The following is a 21,576-nucleotide window of genomic DNA, read 5'->3' as shown; positions in this document are numbered from 1 at the left end:
TTACCTGGAGAACACATGGCACCAGGATGCATCCATGGAGGCCCCACTTCACAACTTACAGGACTTAGAGGATCTTCTGCTAATGTCTTGGTGCCACAGCACACCTTCAGAGGTCTAGTGGAGTCCATGCCTCACCCGTATCTCCTTACCTCTCCTGCAGCTTTGGTTCCACTGCTCGCACACTGACCTTTTGCAATATCACTAGTAACAATATTAAAGAGAATGGGTCCAAGTACAGACCCCTGAGGTACCCCACTGGTAACAAGACATTGCTCCGAATATACGAATATACTGCAACACTCTGTTGTCTGTCACTCAGCCGCTGCCTAATCCATTCAACAATATTGCAGTTTATGTATAAGTCTTCTATGTGAGACAGTGTCAAAAGCCTGAATGAAATCTAGATATGCAATGTCTATTCCACCACCTTGATCCATTATTTCAGTCACCCAATCAAAAAATCAATAATATTAGTTTGGCATGATCTCCCTGAAGTAAACTCATGTTGTTTTTGATCTTGAAATACATGTGATTTGAGATGTTTAATAAACTGATCCTTTAACATGGTTTCCAATAATTTCTCCACTAATGTAAGACTTACCAGTCTATAGTTGCCAGACTCCTCCCTACTGCCTTGTGAATGGGCACAACAGTTGCTAACTTCCAATCTTCTGGGACTACTCCCCTTAACAATTATTGGTTAAATAAATCCTACGCTTTCGGTAGAACACCATTAAGTTCTTTTAATAAGTATGTTTCCCATCAGGCCTCATCGACGTCTTTACATCTTTCTATAGACAGAGTACCCTGGTATTGCTATGTCCCAGTCATTTTGCTCATTATACCTTGCCTCAGTTACAGCCATTAAATCTGCATTCTCAGTTGCCACTACTGTTGCAAGTTCATGCATCTCATTCTCTAACCTACAAGCATTTGTAGACATGATTCTAAGTGTGTCATTTTTAACACAGATGCTACAGATACGTTTTGTCCTTGTTTTGGGGGACAATACCCATACCTAGGAACTCCGGGTTTGAGACTCTGGATGAAGCTCCCCATTCCATGCACACTTCCCCTCCAACAAAAGCATGTGTCCCACAAAATCAGTGGGGCCCCTGCCCGCATACAATTCCTATCTATGGCAATACCTCCTAGCAGTTTTGAAGTTGTTATGAGGCTTCTCCCTCATATCTGTACTAACCAAGCCCCAGATCCACCCACCTGGGTCCAAATAATACACCTCTTTTCTATACTGTCTAGCCCCATTCCTAGTATGAAATCTCCTCTAACCGTCTAGCCATCCTCTCCCCAAGCACGTTGGATCTACACACTTCTGTTCAAAAGTCTTGAGTCACTTAGATGTTTTCATGGAAAACAAGGAAATTTCATGTTATTTTAATGGACAAATGTTGCTTTTCTTTCAAAAGAAAGGATATATCTAAGCCACCCCAAAATTTTTGAATGGTAGTATATATATATATATTCTTTAAGTTACTTGCTTGCAAATGTTATCTGACTAGCATCAAATATTTGCTTTTGAGTTGAACACATTGTACAAATCATTTATTTCCACTCGTAACTTGTAAACACACCCCTTCTGTTTTATTACTTTAAAACCCAATAATAAAAATAAATAAGCAGAATCCAAATTAATTAAAATCACATAGATCATGTCTTCTGTGGCTGAATTATTGGGATTGCAGAATAATACATTCCAGCCAAGAGGCTGTTATACCCAAATTCCCCAGACATCCTAGAGAACTTCAGACTGTTTCCTGTTGGGGAGCGAATTATTAATGATTGATTTTATGGAATTCTAAGTGATGGCAGCTGTTGCTGAGCAAATAGATGGGAGTGGATTGCTTCAGTAATGATACTATGAAATATTACCTTCTCTTTTCTTTCTCCACGTTTTTCCTCAAACTCACAGAAGGCTACGGCTGCTCTGGTCCTGTGAAATGCTCTATATATTTCTCCCAGATTCTCCCTGATCCTACATAGACGTAAAACTAAATCTAACAGAGAATTGTTCTTTGTGATGGACTAGTGCCTCTTTATACAGCTCAACTCCATCTCATGTATAGTCTTTGCCCATTCTTAACCCTAATATTTGTACTCCTGGAATTATTAGTATGTAGGCACTTTCCTTTTAAAATAAATGATTCTGTATTTGTATGCTGTAGGACGGCTGTGCCTCAAAATATTAATCACAAAGTATTCTCGGCCCAAAGAACTTTATTTTGTATTGGAGGTTGGACAAATGTTAATAGTCAGTTACCAATGTGTCCATCTCTAGTTCATATAATTAATGGAATAAGTATTACGTAAAATGGTGTTTCTTACTAGAACAACGATTCTCTGTCACTGAAGTTTTTGTGCAATCCAAGCTGTGTCTTACAGGGGTCTTATAATAACATTGGTCTCATTCACCTTGATATAACAACTGATTAATCCACCTGTTCTTTGTGCTTTCAGCATGTCCGCAAAGAGCCTTGTCTGCTGTATCAGATTGCTTCTGTAGTGACCTTTGGTCAGATGAAAACTCTCTGCAACTGCCCCAGTGAAGTCTACAATTGCATCTGCAGTACTTCCACCATCAAGAGCCTCATAAGATCCAGCCAGTCTGTGAAGAAATTGTATGGTTATGAGCCACTGTTGTGCAAATACAACATTTTGGATTATAAGAAATTTCTGTATAAAATGGCGAGGGAGCAAATTTTAGAGCATTCACTTTGTTGCAGTAGTTTAATAACCGTCAAATGTGTTAACCAAACAACTCTAATACTGGTCCTCAAAGAAACCATGACTTGTCATTATTTAAAGATATACTTAATTTAGTCATCTGTATTCATGCTGAGATATCAACCATAACATGCTCGTAACAAACACACCAATTTATATACGACTACAGCAGTGTATAATAGGAGAATGTTGAGACTCAGTATACAACCTTACAGTTCCCATGTATGGTTATAAAATATCAAATATGATGTAACAATGCTATATAAACTCTTTAAGCAAGGCCAGGCAAACCAATGCCTCCTTTTTAACTCTTATTAAAGTTTCATGTACCTGAAATGCCTGATTTTTGTACAATGCCTTTTTCTACATAGGTCTTAGGCAAGGGTCTGCATCAACTGTATGTAAAACTCTGCCTTTGGATGCCAAATAGCTGAAATGCCCTTCTGCGTACTCATCAAGTTACGTAGTGCAGTATCCTGTCACAATTATGCTTTTAGACAAGAACATTGCTGCTGAAAGAACAACATAATCCCTTTTCTCAACCAAACTGTAATCATTTCCAGACTAAGGTCCCCATAGACGTAAGAGGCTCTCACTTAGCATAGGCCTTTTCCAGGAGTGCTGTCCAGAACTCGTTCTTCACGTTGGAATGACAATAGATCAAACTCCCGTCCAAACTTGGCAAACGATCATCAATGACAACATCCACCCATTCCCCTAAACACCAAAACTGAAAGTGGAAGATTCCTGCGTAACTGTGTGGTCTTTTTGGGTCCCATTCTTGTCTCCTCCACTTAGGAATTACCTGTTGTAAAAACGTGAGAGAACAGTGACATTTCGTATGTACTAACATATGTCATGATTGTTCCAGCCAATAAAACAATGGCTCCCAGTCCTGACAGTGAAGATTACTTTACTAAAAATGTTAAATGTTCACCATGCTGAAAAAAGACCAGGTATTGCTGCTTGTCTATATTATGGTCTTCTTTCCAAATTCTAGGGTAACTAATTAGGATAATTGGGTTTTCTTCAACTGTAAAAATTGCAGCTTGAGCTCATTTTATGGATTGGCTTCAACAGATATTAAGAAGTCAATGGGGAACTTGTATACCCCATGTCTCTATAAAATTGGTGTTACTTAACCCAAGGTGCAGACTGAATGTTTCTTAGCACTTGCTTTGCAGATGAATGCACTACTAATACCTTCTGCCACAGAGACCTTCTGAGAGCCAGACAGGAGCAGGCAGCCACAAACCAGCAGTTCCCAAGCTTGCCTTGGTGTAAGTCATGGTAGCTTATTCCATCCACAAACAACCGAGGATTCTCACAAAGCTCCTAAAACAATCAATGCAAAGAGTAAGCAGGGCTTCCAAAATGCGCACATAGTTCATAGATATTTGTATGAAAATATGGATTACTAGATATGATACAATGCTATATAGTCACACTTGACTGACCCTTTAAGCACATTTGTGCTGAACATAAGAGAAGGTGATGGATCCTGTAAGGCTTAAAGTTTCACAATTAGATGGCAAAAGAAAACGGGTAGATTTATTGGGCCAAATTGTTCCTTTCTGCTGTCACATTCTATTTTTCGATATAACGCTACACAGATAAAAATTGTCAAAGTTCTTCTATATTTCTCACTCTCTCTCTCATTCTGGCAGCAAAACTGTATCTTCTCTTATTGCAACACTTTCTGGGAATGAATAAGCCGTGTAACACTGTGGGAGTGCAGACTGTTCATTAACAAATGAGATGCTGCGGCCAAAATCATACCACGTCATTGACACATACTCTGACAGGGTTTTTCTATAGAGTTATATTTACTTTAGGTATCAACATTACTTTGTATGTCTTTTATTATTATAGATGAGATTTTTACAAACACGTCCCTTAAATCCTATAGAACATTTATTTTCATATTTCATTTCAGTATATTGATAATATAGCTAAGAATGATGAACATTCTGGAAATATAATCGTTGCTTGTTTTTTTTTCCATCACTTGTTCAAGGCAACATTACTAGAAATATCATTCTAGAACTTATAATTCTGTCTCTTTTTAGGCTAGGCTAAGTGAGCAACACTTACTGTACGTTTCTAATTCTGGTAAGTAAGTTATTATTTATCCAAATAATGATTGTATCATCATATATGTTAGAGCATCGATAAGTGATCAAGGGAAAAACTTCATTAATATTGGGCATAGTATAATTACTTTATATAATATAACTATTATAGGTCCTAAAACCTTCCCATTTAAGACAGGCAAACAATAGATTAAAATTACAAGGAGAACAGAAGGAAAACAATAACATAACTTGGAATATCTGCATATTTTAATTTATTATTTTCACTGACATTTGGCAAAACGGAACATAATAGGTACTTCTTGTCTGTTAAACTAACAACTTAACTTCCACAAGGACGGAGCTTCCATTGTCGACAAATCATTTAATAATCAAAGTGCTATGGTATCACCTCATCTTCCTGTTCTATCATAGTCTGTGATGAGTTGGCTGGGAATCTGGCAGAAGTCGTTTGTTGGCCTGCTGAGTCTGAATTTCCATCTTCTCTGACCAGAAGCCACCGCTGGGGGTTAGATGACTATTTGTTTGGGGGCTCTGGACAGTGGCATGCTATAGATTCTGTATCTTTGCTTGCTAGTTACTGATTGCGGTAGAGGGATACGTTACATAATAATAGCAGCCATATTATGCATTATTTAGTTAGAGGCTAACTCAGATTACCGTATAAAGTAACCAAAATCATTATTCTGTATAGATTTTTTATTCGCTTATCCAGATAAATTAATGCATAATTAAAATAACTTTAATATTCAGATTAATTCCCTTATTAAAGTGTTCAATGTGTATTTTGTGTCTGTTCTAGTTGACTGTCTATGCTGATGGCTATTTTGATTATTTTCTGTTTTATCTATATCGCATGGTGCTTTCATAAAAAAATTATATTTTTATTGTCTAATGATGTGATTTATACAAATTTGATTATCTCATAAGAATGTATATTGTTCCCGTTTAATCCTTTCTATTATACGACGTATTTTTGTTAATTTAGAATATTTTGATAATTTTATAGTTTTGTTGCTGTTCTGTGTGTTTATGCTTTCTTTTTCAATAAAAGTTGCTTTCTCTATCTAAAAGTAATTTGTTATTGTTGTACAAGGCTATACCTTTAATCAATACATTTAAAAGAATTTGGTTACATAATCATTTGTACTTGGTGTAGTACAAGTCACATAATATACAGGGAATCCTAAAACTGCATTAAATCAGATAGTGTATTGATATGTGTATTGATTTAGATTTTCAATGTGTTCGTTGTTTGTTAGTTGTTAATACATGAGGTTCTTGCTTTTTTCAACTCCTGAATATTACCACCATGCTTTGCCTACATGTGTGTTCGCACACTTAACTAACCAGTTCACGAACATCAGGAGGTGTGTGTTATAGTAGGATCTCCAATTAAATACACAGAATCTTTAAATAATAGAAGATAAGACATATCCATGGCTAAAAAGAGACATAGTAACTATTCTATGTTTATGAGAATCTGCAGTGCATTTAAAAGCCAATGTCTGCAAGACTGCAACAATAAAGAGACCTTATCCTCACAAGAGGAGATTGTAAGGTATCCAGACATAACCAGAAGCCAGTTTGGAACGTCTCACACTTGTAAATACTGATATCCAGTATCCACTGACAGATGCTAATAAATTGCACCTGTAGGAGTTATAGGTTCTCCGTCCAAGCAGGAGACAACCTTTGAACATATTCCACGTACAAATACACAGAGCACATAAATCTTTCATTGAAACATAACATAATATTATCGATTCAATGTATTTCAAAACTATTCATGTTTAATGAAAGTGTTCATGCAACCTAGCATTTGTATAATAGCACTGATATTGCTGGAATCCAAATGCTTCTTCCCAATTACCTCTAGCGTCCCCGACTTTGCTGCCCAGATGGACAGCCATGGACTACCCAAGCAGTCACTGGGGATTTGAGGTTTGAGTAACACAATGACTTGATTAACATCGTATGCATTGAGTCACACCTAGAAATCTGAATCCATCAGGCAAAAACACCAGCTTGTCTCACCATTAGACCTATGAAGGCATTGATTGAAGAATCTCATCAGGCAGCAGGTAAAACTGTAGAGAGTAGAGTTCATGTATGCAGCAGTCCAGACTCACACATTGGAGTTTATTCACTAAAGGGACAATTGACATGAGTCTTTGCAGGGCAGTTGAGGTTTCATCTTCACCTCACTTCACCATTCAGAAAGAAGCACCAACATAGGTAAGTTGCTCCTGCAAGGAAGGCTGAGCTGGCCGTGTATGATGCATTGCACAGGCAATGAGGTGATTATTACAAAATGTCACTGATTTCAATATGCTTTATACAGGACCAGCCAAGGTACTCCTGGAACAGAAGCAAACTGCAACCTTCCTGCAATCTCTCCTTCAAACTCTTACTTTAATAGATAAATCAGCAATAGTTTAATTAAATAAATTACTTTAGGCATTACATTCCCTATGTCGATAAAACATGTGGAACTTTTGTTACTTATAAAATAGATCTTGTTTATTAAAGAGTTGTTTGAGGCTTTGCCTTACCATGATGTCCTTTGATTAAGCAAAGCGAAATCTCATCTTGGGTTCCCCTGAACATAAATACTAGACTCCAACCTATTTTAGTGTGAATGTTTTAGAAATTATGGATGCGGAATGCATAAGGCAAAGCAGGGCTGGATTAATATTGGAGGACACAATTGCTCCAGGGCCATGCTGTTCTGACTGGCACTGCAGCAATTGTCCCAGGGGCCGGTGTTCCATGCTGCAAACATCCCCCCCCCACACTGACACTGTGTCATTTTTGGGACTGCAGCACAATGTGGGGGCTACAGGCCCCAAGAAAAATTACAGGAAGGAAGTTGAGGATGAAGTATGTGCTGTGTGTATGCATACATGAATATGTGCCTATATGTGTATGTGTGTATATGTATAAATGTGTGTTTACAGATGCATATATTCATATATGTGTGTATGTGTGTGTATGTGTGGGGGAGCAGAACAAAAGTTAGAAAGAGGATGAAAAATGTAAAAGGCAAGCGAGCAACATAAATGAAAAAAAGGGAAAGAAGATAGAAAAAAGGTGAGCAAATTCATGAACAAATGAGGTGCAAGTGAAAATCAGAGAAAAAAAGGGGAAAAGAGCTTGCTAAATTCAGGAAATCCAGAGAAGGGGGACATCATGTGTAATTGCTCCAAGGCCTAAAGCCCCTGATTGAGGCTTTGAAGGTAAGGCTAATGTTTAGCAATGAACCCATGGTTCCAACAGCAAAAAATAAAGAATGTTCCACAAACATCAAAACACTTTCGGTTGCAGATCACATTAAAATTAATAATTTCTGTAATTTTGGTAAATTATATCAATGGAGATCAAAGGTGGCAAAGCTAAGAACCCTATTAAACAGACATGCGAAGAGGCTGCCTGTCCATGTGCATATCTATGTATGTATCTTTGCTTACATGTCTCTCCCTGTTCTCGCTGCACATATTTCTTTCTGATTTACATCCCACTATTAATTTCTTAAAACAAAACATCTTAGCACTCACTGTTCTTTTAGTTTACAACTGTTTAAAAATTCCAAAATGACAACTACGGGGTTATTGTCAAAGTACAGCTCATTAAATGTGTCCTTTGAGCATCTGGTTAGTGTGCTTTACAAGAAAATCCACTCTGCTCAAGAATATTGAGAATGATCACAAGATTCCACATTATTTTTTTCCAGCAAGCATGTAAAGGGCAACAAAACATTAAGAATAACCAAGGACTTCACCCAATCACAATTAGTGAGTTAGTAAAATATGCTGATGCACTTATGGCTGAGATTGTAATTATAAAAGTACAGCATACTGGAATGGATCTCTTGTGAGCAGAGGTGGTGAGGTTGCAGAAGCAGGGGCGTAATTAGAAACCACTGGCCCCTGATGCGAAGGCCCCCCCGGCCCCCCAACTTCAACAGCAACACCCCCAACAGCTTGTCTGTGCTATCATTGCCCCTTGCCCCCCTCCTTCCAACAAAAATATATGTAACCACACAAAATACACACACTTACTCATACTCACTAACACACACTCATCTCACCTCACTTACACATCCATGCTCACACACACTTACACATCCATTCTCACACACACACACACAAGTACACATCTATGCTCACACACACAAAAGTACACATCCATGCTCCCACACACACATACACAAGTACACATCCATGCTTACATGGAGTGGCGCGGTCCAGGTCGGAAGGGCTCTTTCTAAACAATTTTGAACCGGTACGAGGAGACAGGAAGAAGGGGTCACACCGGGCACTGGTCCGTTATGCCAGTGTGCAGAAGGGTTTTAGATATTGTGTTAGGGGCAGGCAGCACAGTTTTATTCAAGTGGCCGCTATTTATGTTTAAGGATTCCCTGAAGGGATAATAAGAATTTCTGTTAGCTTTTTTTACGGAGAAGCATTTTCATGCTGTAGAATTTCTTGAAAACCCATTTATCATCATACGGTGCCTGCAAGTCTATAGCAAAATAACTTGCGAGTTACTCACAGGATCACACGAAAATGGCTTGTACATTTCACTGGACTCTTTAGCTTATTATTAGTTCTTTCTTATTTGAAAATATAGTACAATACAGGGGTAACAAGTATTCTGCACATTACATACAACCAGGAGGCGCTATCTCTTGCCAGGGACCCCTTCCAGATGGTCTCCTGTGGCAGGATGCCTTGAATAGAGGCAGAAGCCTGAGGGTGCAAAAATATGGGTTGAGCAATAGACAGAATCAAGAACAGTCCAAATGGTCACGTCAGGCAGCAATCAATTTAAAGAAGAGAATGTCAAGCAGAGGTCTAGGTCAAAGGCAAATAGGGTAATTCAAGAGGCAAACAAGATATCAAATACCAGGTAATCCAAAGAAGACAATGTGGCACAGCAAAGAGGGTAGATCTGGAGACTGGTGTCCAAGGACACATTGGGACCAAAGTTCTGGAACACGGGAGCAACGAGGAAGAAGTATTTGGAGTTTTTATAGCACACCAGGTATCTATTTTCCCTAACACTTACCTCTCTGCCTGACTGTCTACCTGCCTTTAGTGGCAAGGTAATTATGGGACCAAGTTTTCCTCCCCCTGCACAACTTTAGTCCCAGTAGTGGGCAACTTGCCACTACTATAGGCTGCAGTCTACTCATGCGCTTCTCCATGTCCACTGAGCTCTTCAGACCCCTATGCCAGGTGGTACCTCACACATAGACATTGGCAATAGAATGGTTTGTACTGAAGAGCTTAGTGAGTTTATGGCACTGTCATAGGATGCCACCTTTGCCACAAGTCAGTTTGTAAAATGTATGCCATGCTACATCTGCTCTGGTTCAACAACAGCTCAGCCACAAGGCAGTAGACTAACCACACTCATAGAGTAGGGCTGCCACATGCTGAAGCATGCAAAAATCGCCTGTCCTCTGTAGCATGAGTCACTACAGGATGGCAAACTGCCTCTGGAAGCAACATCAGCACAAGCACTGTGCTTCATGAGCTTCATGAAATGGGTTTCCATAGCAGCTGCACACAAGCTTAAGATCACTATGTGCAATGCTAGAGTGGTGTAAAGCATACCACCACTGTACTGTGGAGCAGCTGAAACATTTGAACTGGTGGAAGAAGGATTATGGTTTGTGAGTTTTTTCCAGGCTTTGGGCTATGTCCCTTAGTTCCAGTAATGTTAATGCTACAGCAAGCAAAGACATTTTAGATAAATGTTTGCTTCCAACTTTGTGGCACCAGTTTGGGGTAGGCCATGTGCTGTTCCAGCATGACTGTGTCCCGTGCACAAAGAAATGTCCATAAAGACATGGTTTCACTAGTTTAGAGAACTGACCTTAACCCCATCAAACATTTTTGGGAGGAATTGGAATGCCAAATTGCGAGCCGGGCATTCTTGTCCAACATCAGTGCCTGACCTCATAGACACACTTCAGAATTTTGTGGAAACCCTTCTCAGAAGAGTGAAGGCTGTTATATCCGTAATGGGGGGGGGGCACCATATTAATGCCCATGGTTTTGGAATGCAATGTCCAACAAGCTCATATAGGTGGGGTCAGATGTCCATCAGGCTTATATATCTGTCTGAAATGTTTATGTGCACCACAGGCACTAGCTCTGGATCTTTTGTGAGCCTAACGCTAATAGGAAGACCTCAATGAGGAAAAGGTGGAGCCTAAAAAGGAAGGGGTTTGACTAAAAGAGAAGGGGTGGAGTTTAAATAGGAAGGGGTGGATCATAAATGGGAGGTGGGGTAAATTAAGATTGTGAAGAAGTGAGTTTTGTCAGGCCTAGGGCAGCACAAAACCTAAATACACCACTGCGTTGGGCTGTTAGGAAGTAGCGTTTTCACAGCGTTTTGGGGAAAATATCTCAATGCTTATTTTCATAGGGTTATATAGCCCTAATCTCCGCTGAAAAACAATGCATATTGTAATTATTTATTATAATTCTAGAACTGCATTTTAATTATATTTAGACTTATATAAAAAGGCAAATTTATATTTTTAAAGTATTTTTGAAGTATTTGTCCTTTGATCCAACAAATAGGATAAAAAACATCTGGCCAAGACTTTGGTTAAGATGATTTTGTATTAGGAGTTCTGCAAAATATAACAAATATATAACAGGTCTAGTAGATTTATGGTGCTTACTTTAACCCAGACATAAACTGGAGACTTGCCTCAAGACAAAACATGAGCAAAACAAGGCACATGTTTCAATTTAATTGATTAAGCAAATAAACTGGAGACAGAATTTGGCTCTGAACCGGTTTCATGATGACACATTATGAAATAAAGAGAACAGGAAATCTAATTATGGTAAATTTCACTGATATGCAATTGACAAACCTTCTAATGTTAAAAGAGCAACGTAATGCAGCAATCTGTACCTATACAACGATCTGAAGTAGTCAAATTTTTACACGCTGCTTTCAGAGTAGACTTTTGGATTTGTACAAACTTCATTTTTAATGGATTTCGTCTAATTAATGCATACGTACAAATGTCTGAAAAGAGGAGGGACCCCCAAAGAAACAAAAATTATTTTATAGCTCCCGATATTCATTAAGGGTCGTTCATTTGTTTGTCTGTTTGAGCACCATTACAACCCATTTTGGTTCTCTTTAAACGGGAAGGGAGGTAGTGTTAGACTCAGCTGAGAAGCTTACACTAGTGTAAGTGTATTACTTGTCCAGTAAATTGACCGGGGGTGGATTGTAAGAGCTGTAGAACTACTAATAGTTTATTTTATAGTCCTACTGGGACCGCAGCAGGAGGCTTTTTTTTTTGCTTAATAATTGATTATGTTACGGCTCTTTTTTAATTTCATTTCACATAACAATAAAACAAATAAATAAGAAAATATTGTTCACATATTAGGCAGGCCGACCAGGGCAGGGTACTGTGCACACTCAGTGTGTTATTTCTAGACTTACATTCGTATTCGGGCGAACATGAAAGCGGACATGAAGGGCGCGTGAATACCAAAGAAACGAACATGGCGGCGGCAAAACGTACACAAAGACGAAGACACACAACATGAGGAATCTTTGTGTTGGTCTTCGTTAATGTCAGGATTCGGCCCCAGCCCTGCAAACTGCCAGGCATGGCCGCCCCTTTAAGAAGTCTGCCTGGAGTTGAACTCTTCTCCACGGCTTGCTGTTTGGTTTACTGGTCTGACTGAACCCTGCCTCCCTCACCTGAAGCCTATATCATTAACACACCTGACCTAATCAACAGGCTTTATATCACTGCCTCTCAGTAACGCAGGTGGGAGTTCATTAAGTTACTTTGTCTGAAACTATATTTTTTGCCTGACTCTGGATCTGACGTTTGCCTGCCTGTTGCCTATTTGACCTGGACTGCTTACTGGATTTACCCTTTAGTCTGCTACTAGTACCAAACCCTTTTGGATTGTTACCTGGACTATTCTAACTTCATACTCCCCAGCAGTTTGTATACATTATATGCCTCCTACTCTGCTACTTATGGTGAAATGTATCTGCTTTGTTTAATATACATATATTCAAACATTCAGCTTTTGTCTCATTTGTGAAGTGTGTTTCTATCACTCTGTGTTCTTATGCTCCTACGCTCTGGACTCCAACATCCAGTAAGGCCTGAGATATGATGAGCCTGACAGTTAATCTACTGATCTCCCTGGTCCCTTCCCCATCTAGCCTACCTTATCTACACAGCATTGCAGGGGTTAACAGGAGTGGAAATTCGTAGGTTGGTGTCAGGAGTTTAAGGTCCGTACGAGTGACTCTATTGGTCGCACTCTATGGTAATACAGTACATTTATTACGCTCTAGCTTTGTAAATACAAAGTGGCCAACACAGAAAAACCTCCAGCAATTAGGATAGTGTATACGGCCAACAAAACCAGTCCCTATAATTTGAACCTTTCCTCACTGTGCTTGATGGACCAGCACATTGATATGCCAAAAAAACGCCCAACTGGTTATCTCAGAAACTAACCTTTCACATTAACGGTTTTTAATACAAGGCAATGGAATGTTATACAAGTAATAGAAAAGTAGCTTGTTTCCCAGTGTATTGATGTAGCAACCTTTGGCAAGGAAGAATCAGCTTTTACTGGTAACAGACCATGGGATACATCACATTTTTCCCTGATTCATAGTTGTTATGAACTGTCTGGGACACACACAATGTTTTTTTCTGATCCAGCAGTAAGACATGTCCCTGGGACAAATCCCTTAGAGCTCAATTCCCTGACAACACCTACTCTGAACATCTGTAATGACATAATAAACATGGCAAAAGGATGGACAATGGCGTGGGAAACTTTGTCCCAAGAAACCATATTGAGATCATTGTTAACATTTATCATAATAGACCAATGTTTACCTCTATACCACTATGCCTTAGGTACAATGAAGAAATATACAGCTTTTGATCTCATTTCTTAATTGCATTTGACCAGATATCCACTAGTAGAAAATAATGAATTTACATTAAGCATATTTTATGATTTTAATGTCATCTATGATATACAATTGAAAGATATTTTATTCTGTGTCATGCAACATAAGGGAATGCAATTAAGTCCTTCTCAAATCCAAAATACTGAACAAACTGATTGCTATTCAAGCTGGTGCTTCATTCAGAGACCTTCACTCGCTACTCTATTCTCCCTCTCATCTCAGACTTCTCTGGCCTTTACCTAGCTACCTCTTTCTACAGCCCTAGCCTCAGCTTTTGCAAAAGTAGTCTCAACCTCAAGATTGTATTCACAGCCCTGAAGTTTCCAACCTTGGCACATGACACTAACCAGGTATAACTAGCTTTCTTGGCTCCAATTATAAACTTAAACTTTCAATATGAATTCCACATTTATCATTCTGTTTAGACCACACTTACTAAGGTGACCAAAGATAAATTTACTGCTAAATTTAAGGGCTGATAACATTCGCTAATCCTTCTGGAAATTTCTGCTGCTTTTGATCCCGCGGACGACATTCTTTTTCTTCAAACCCTTCACAATCTTGGTCTCCACGACATTATTTTTTCCTGGTTCTTAACTTGCCTCTCTGATCACACTTTCAGCGTTCATTTTCCAGTAACTCGTCTTCTCTGCTTCCTCTCTCAGTTGATGTACCCCAAGGCTCAGTTATTTATTTTACATAATTATAATTATTTTATATAATTATAATTATTCTCTTCTTTTCTCGGTTTAAACTGCCCATTCCCTCTTTGATTCCCAATTGCTTAACCTCTTTTTCTAACTGGATAGCTGCATGATTCCTAAAACTCAATTTCTCTTCCCTCCCTCCAACGCTAACAATCCTTTGATAATTAAATTATTTTTTATTAATTCATTTGTTTGAGTGCTAACAATATGAATAACCAGTAAACAAGATTAACCGTGGGAAATGGGAATCGGAAAAAGCTTGGTGATATAAATAGTACACCAGTGGCTGAGGATGCTACCAGCTCTCATTTATATGTGATGATGGTTTTACCAGATCCACAAAATGTTTTATTCTGGATGTTTTTCATTCTGGTCAGAGGACAAACCTCTGGGATCAAGAAGCACTCTGGTCATATTTTCAGGTTAGGTGCAAATTGGAGTCTATTTTGCAGACTCCGGTACAAGTGCACAATAATCTTTCAGAACACAGAAAAGATATAAAGAGATGGGAAGACAGAGAGTTACTTTTTCTAAACTAAAGAGCTACTTAGAAAAATGGTGACCCTATTAACCCCTCATTTCCTTGACCATTAAGACACTCGTCTCTTTGAAAGGCCAGAGCTAAACCTAAGAAAGTCGAAGTTTTATATGTACCGTTATCATTGATTCACTTAGAGGGAAGCGGATACATGGAATAGTCTTTCAAGTAGAGGAATTAAAGGATGCATGAGTAGGCATTTTTTAACAACAATCTCTATTTGATCTTACAATTTGATTGGTATTTAGGGGACATTATAAAGAATTCTGACAGAATTTTGATAAATATTAACAAACAATGTAATGATTACACAAACACACCGAATAACCATGGATAGATAGTGTATGTTATCACACTACTGTATATGAATGTACTTGCTCAACACTCCATAATGAAGTCATATTAACTAATAACACATAAAAATGTTTTCATGGATTGAACGTATTGAAATTGATAACAGAAAGCATAAATAAAATTATCAACTACTGATTCCCAAAATTAAAGTGATAGAGCAAATCATACACAACAAATCAAATAATACCTAATACCAAAAATAGCAATATATTAATGCATTTGTAAAACATTAGCATATTAACTATGATGTCTTAAATCTAATTTACCATTAACTATAATGTCCACATATAACAAACGTATGTTATATATGCTAATGAGACAGGATGCCTCTAACAAGGAGAAATGTTCCGAGGTATGTTTTTCACAAGCACGACCAAGCTCAGGGGCCCACACTTACAGATGTCAAAGGCAGGTGGTGGAGAAGGAAAAACAATATGAAAATTGAAAGCCAACATAAAATAAGACATGCAGCTTGGAGAACACTTGACAAACTAAAGCAGGACATAGAAGCAGACCTGGGAACTCTCAGAGCTTTGCCTAGGGTGTCTTAGGGTAGTCCTGCTTCTGCAGGACTCCAGGTCAGCTTTTTTTCTCTGGGCAGGGGAGTGGTGTTTAGGCATTCCCACTCCTTCTTTAGTCTCACTAAAGCCTCATGGCCACATGGCTTGTCCATCCCCTTAACAAAGCCATTGTCCCGGAGTGGGAAGAGCTCTGGGTGGCCTAGCCTGGACCCTGAACCAAAAGCCTCCTTTCAAGAGATGGCAGTATGTTATTTAGTGGCCTCATCTGGTTTCTACAGGTCCCCATTAACAACAGATAATACCAGCGATTGAGGTTTGTCTATCATATAAATACAAATATGAATAACACTGACGTACACTAGGCCTTTTCCACTCAATTCTTTGCATAGAAGCTTTGCTGAAGTACAAGGATTCATCTGATGCTGGAAATTCTGGATCTTCGAACAGTCTCTTGTTTTTCATGCACTCTCTTCTTAGCTTATAATAATCCTGATTTTTTAGGTATCTTACTGGAGGTCCCATCTTTTCCCCTGCTCCTCTGTAAATAGAATGAAAATCTAGAGTTGGAGGTTAGCAGTCCTGTTCATTGCAAAATGATTAATGTCAATTTGATTGTTTGCAAACTGGAAAATAATTTAAAAATGCAAGAAGTATTTGACACATTTAAACACAAAAAGGTTGGTTGAAGATTTAATTTCTGAAGTCAGTACGTGGGAATGTGCTACACATTCCACCAGATACCAATCACATACAACGAAGCTGAAGAAACCCATAGGCATTGATTTGAATATCAGATAATTTAATGTAAAAATGTATTACCAGAGGGACAGTCATCTGTACTACTCTGGTACTGCCCCATATTGAGGGGAAAATAGGTTCTGGCTCTTATACTTGTTTCGTCAGTATTATACTCAGTACTGACAAGTAACACCAGAAAAATTTAACCCACAAAGACATGGGTAAGACAGTTATGGGATTTGTGACAGACTCCATAAAACTTTAGTACATACCTTTCTCCAAATGTGTTAGATGTGTATCCTCAGGCGAGCTGGATGAGGACAGAATTACCTATAAAAGGGAAGAACAGAATAGTTTTCAGCTTGAGATATTTTGGACCCTCCCTGTAACAAAGTTAAGTCATTTTCTGTTGCGAATGTTAAATATCTTTCCAATTACTGATAACACAAAGACATATGTGTTCTGAACGAAAGGGAGTGATTAACTTTGCACAGTACGGTTTTGTCAAGAGGCCTGTCAGGGAAAGTATGTGCTTTATAGAAGGAACTATATAAAATCAAATGTGTTTTCTATATAATTTGTCCATATATATATCCATATGATGCACACAGCTGAGAAAAGAAAAGCTTATAGAAGTAGAATTCCATAATTTCCAATCAATTCCTCAACGGCTATGAAATATAAATAGAAGTACTCTATAAACTACTATTGCCACCTACCTATAGCACCAGATTGCATGAGGTCTTTTTGGAGTTATGAGTACAACTACCTAAGCTTACAACACAGCAAGGCATATATTACTAGAGTGTCAAAATACATTTTGCCAAAAACCCATAGCAAAAATGTCTTCCTAATGTATTTTTGATGCATTTTGGGATACATTGATAATAAATGAAAGACTAAGAACAGGGAACAAGTGTTGACGTTGTTGATCTGGTGTGCTACCAATGTAAGCAAGCCATTTGTGACAATATTTTGTACAGATGCTGCAACACATGGCTACAGCTTTGTTGAAATCATCAGTTTAGGAATACATTTTAAAAACCCATCAGCTGCCCTTCTCATGGTGGCCATTAAAGATGCCCATGAACTCTCTGATGCTTTTGCCTTTTAAGCCAGTGGCATGTCATTGCTTCCTAAGCTTGCATGGATGATTCTTTACACACACTCTGAAAGAGAACGACCAGGTGGCTTCCCTGTGCCATGCTTAGTGAGGACAAAAGTTCCACACATGAACTCCCCAAGATAGGACAGATTGTCAATCTGATTATACATTGAAGTACTACCATATTCTCTTTAGGTCAAAAAGCAGATTAAGGAAACTGAAGGTTATAAAATATTTTATATTATATATATATATATATATATATATTGCTATACAAATGTCAGTATTTATTCTGAAAAACAAAAGTGTGGAGGAGTATCGTCTGGCCATCTGGCCTAGTTACAGAAAGGTTAAAAGCAGCTTTATGGAACTATAATCAGAACAGCAGGCCCACTGGCTCGCTGAGGTTAAAAGCGGCTGTGATCTCTGTCATCTGTTCTTCCCTGCTGTACTGCTAGTGGGGAGTACGAGTGTAACACAAGCTAAGGAACATATCGTTATAAGTCTCACTCTCTCTATATGAAAAGGACAATAAAAGAATTAATGATAGTGCGGGATGTCCATAAAATTATCCTAAAGAATGAATTAAGTAAAATGTCTTCTCATAGTGGCAGACTGGATTAAACAATTGGTTCATTTTCAGATGTCATAATTTATGCTTCTAAAAATTAAAACTTGCTATTGACATTGTTTGACTATGGAATGCCAGGGATACCAGGGACATCGTAACACAAACTACATACTAAATGAAACTGATTACATCTTCTTGCTTCAGTTTTTTATGCCAATAATACCAGTTTAAGCCAGTTTTGATGTTGTCCTTAAACATTTATGGTTTCCCTTTTCTACTGCCTCCCATTTATAGAAGACATGCTTATATTTGTGTGCAATAATCAATCCACCAAACACCCATATAATATATACAATAAATGATCTGTAGTCTGTTATTTTGGCGGGTGACTTAAGTAGCAGTTTCTATACAACACCTATATATAAAACTACATTCTGATTTGAGGCAGAGAATCTATTTTAGAATTCTGACACACATACATGCATGCTGTGTAACTAAATAACACGCTCTCTTATCGTGAAAGGGAAACAACAAAGAATTAGACAGACACAGTCAGATCTACTCACCAACTACAAGCTGACAGTCAAGTTGCAAAAGTTACTTGAAACACTTAAAACTATTAGAAAGTAACTTAGTTAGAAAAATAATACAACGAGCAACATGACTTCACAAAAAGTCAAATTGGCCTTGAGTTGGGTACTGCTGAGTCGGACAACGTGAGTATCCTGTCGTAGTGGGTTGAATTTTATGTCTAGTTTGCTGGACTGATTTCAAGCTGCACTTGACAGCTGTCCAGTATCATTTGACTCCTGACACGTTAACTGTCATGTCTGTTAGTTGAATGGTCATGTTATTCTGTTAGTCGAGTTACCGGATGAGTTACTCTTGATATGTGTCAAGCCTACAAAGTTTAATGGAGTAAAGTTGATTTTGTCAAGATGGAGTCATTGCTGTTAGCTAGACTCACACTCAGATTTTAAGTAAATGAAGTATGTAATGCATCCTCCACCCACTCGGGAATACTGGTGAGTGGGTGTCTAAATACATGCTCCTTTGCAACAAGTGGGTTTCTTTTTTAACACCAGGTATTCTTTTTTAATTTTATTTTTGGACTGGCCCCTGTCCTTTTATCAAAGATAAGGATCAAGAGTTGAGATGATCATTGCTAACATTTAACTATCCCAATAGGGCAGGGGATGGGGGCATAAGCAAATTCTGTGTCCCTCCAAGAGTACTGGTGGGTGGCAGAAGATGTAAGATCTGTACCTCATAGAATATTTTCTTCAAGCCATTTGGACTGAACACAGGACAGAGTTGAGGCTGATGAATTACCTTCCAGCTCCATGTTTATTATAATTGGGGCTGGATTGTGTGTGTTTTTAATGTAGTTTTGTTACTGTTCGGTGAGGATATGCAGGTTGTCTCTCAGTGTGATTGCCTTAGCATGTAACTTACAAACTTGCATATACTAACAAACAGCTCATATGCTAGTGAACATACCAGTTAATTTATGGCAGTAATATCGTTCTTACCAACATTTTATAAAGAGATGAGTTGTATCATAGTTATAAAAAAATACTAAATATTTGGATTTTTTTACAAGATAGAAATTATAAATTCCTTGGTACAGTATATCCCCTTCAGCATACCAAGACATTTAGGACAATGCTATGCTTCCAACTTTGTGGGAACAGTTTGTTAAGGCTCTTTTCTATTCCAGCATGACTGTGGCCCAGTGCACAAAACAAGCTCCATAAAGACATGGTTCGATGAGTTTGGGGTGGAAGAACTTGACTGGCCCACACAGAGCCATGACCTCAACCCCATCAAACACCTTTGAGATGAACTGGAATGGAGATTGCGAGCCAGGCCTCCTCATTCAACATCAGTTCCTGATCTCACAAATGCTCTACCGGATGGATGGGCAAACATTCCTACAGAAACACTCTGTCCATGTATTTAGAATATGATGTCATTAAAGTACTTGTTGGTGTAATGCTGGGGTGTCCCAATAGTTTAGTCTATATAAAGTACTTTTGACTTTTCCTCCATTTTTGCAATAAAGCCTTTCTACCTATGTGATCCTGGGACTACTGGCTTGATTGAATATGACCAAGAAAAAATATGGCATGACTATGTGGGCTTTCATACATTACTGGCACAGGGATGTTCTTAATTCTATGTTTAGCATTGCTCTACTGTATATGACTTAATGATTTAACATAACATTTGTGGTCCAATGCCACTCCTTATACATAAACCCAATTCAAGATAGCAAAAATTAGATTCACTTATATTACGATTTTGTGTGTTATCATCTTATAGCATTTTGATATACGGTAGTAAAAAAGTAAAAGAAGCCAAATCAAATAGTTGGAATTTGATATTCCCGATGGTATCCTAAATATGTGAAGGGGGATATGTTTAAGTTAAAGGAGATTGAGACCACCAGGTGACTGGAGGAAACAAATATAAATCTATATAAAAAGAAATCTCAGGATCAGTTTTTTAATTTATGATAATTTGTAAAACCCTCCTATTCATATGTGTGATTTTCCTAGAGGGAGAACACGATTAATTTATGGCTAATTAGACTCAATGTGCATTGGAACAGAATTAGAACTTCATTTAATATGTAATTACTACTGTGAAACATCAAACAATTAATGGAAAGAAGGCTCTAGAGTTGCATAATCATTCAGAAATAAAGTGAAATTGTCTTAATACATGAAACTGCATCACCCGAAGGAGTACGCCAAACATTGTTTTCCGTTTATTACCTATTTAGTGAACACGGCTTTTCAGCTCCATAACAAATCCAGATCAGAAGCATCTTAATATGCGTGAACAGTGAAATGCTTAAATCCACAGAATCCTATTAACTTCTGTGTTTTAAATTTACAAACGCCAACCGCTTTTCATTACATAATCTGATTATTTGCCTTTTATAGGTTGCTTTAGTATTCTGTTGATTCTTACCCAATGGTTATGCCCAAAGACCTATTAAACATAGAAACATATGACAGTAGATAAGAAGTTAGAACCACGCAACCCATCTAGTCTGCCCATTTTACTTGATGTAGATTTGCTATTTATAATTTATTTGAAGTGCGTTATTCTGGATTTTTTTGTTGTTATTCTGTCTCTCACTGTTCAAATAAACCTACCATTAAACTTATAGACTGATCATGTCTTTGTCAGTGTGCAAAA

At 38.0% G+C, this 21,576-nt stretch overlaps 1 protein-coding gene across 2 annotated transcripts in view; it reads right to left on the bottom strand.

Moving 5' to 3' along the window:
* The window catches only part of CAPN6 (calpain 6), a 31,217-nt gene that overhangs the window by 7,197 nt on the left and 2,444 nt on the right, over positions 1–21,576 (bottom strand). Inside the window, exons 1-6 of one of the 2 annotated variants that reach the window (XM_053472643.1) lie at positions 18,933–19,115; positions 16,963–17,020; positions 16,310–16,490; positions 3,946–4,077; positions 3,339–3,547; positions 2,431–2,623 (exon numbers count right to left, since the gene is read on the bottom strand). In XM_053472643.1, the coding sequence (XP_053328618.1) occupies positions 2,431–2,623; positions 3,339–3,547; positions 3,946–4,077; positions 16,310–16,474 (699 nt within the window). In that variant the 5' untranslated portion in view covers positions 16,475–16,490; positions 16,963–17,020; positions 18,933–19,115. Of the gene's footprint in view, positions 1–2,430; positions 2,624–3,338; positions 3,548–3,945; positions 4,078–16,309; positions 16,491–16,962; positions 17,021–18,932; positions 19,116–21,576 lie in introns of those variants that run through there. The other variant, XM_053472642.1, reaches the window with a different exon arrangement.

This window comes from Spea bombifrons, chromosome 8 (assembly GCF_027358695.1).
Source record: "Spea bombifrons isolate aSpeBom1 chromosome 8, aSpeBom1.2.pri, whole genome shotgun sequence".
Taxonomy (NCBI): Eukaryota; Metazoa; Chordata; class Amphibia; order Anura; family Pelobatidae; genus Spea; species Spea bombifrons.
This window is presented reverse-complemented; position numbering and strand designations above follow the sequence as displayed.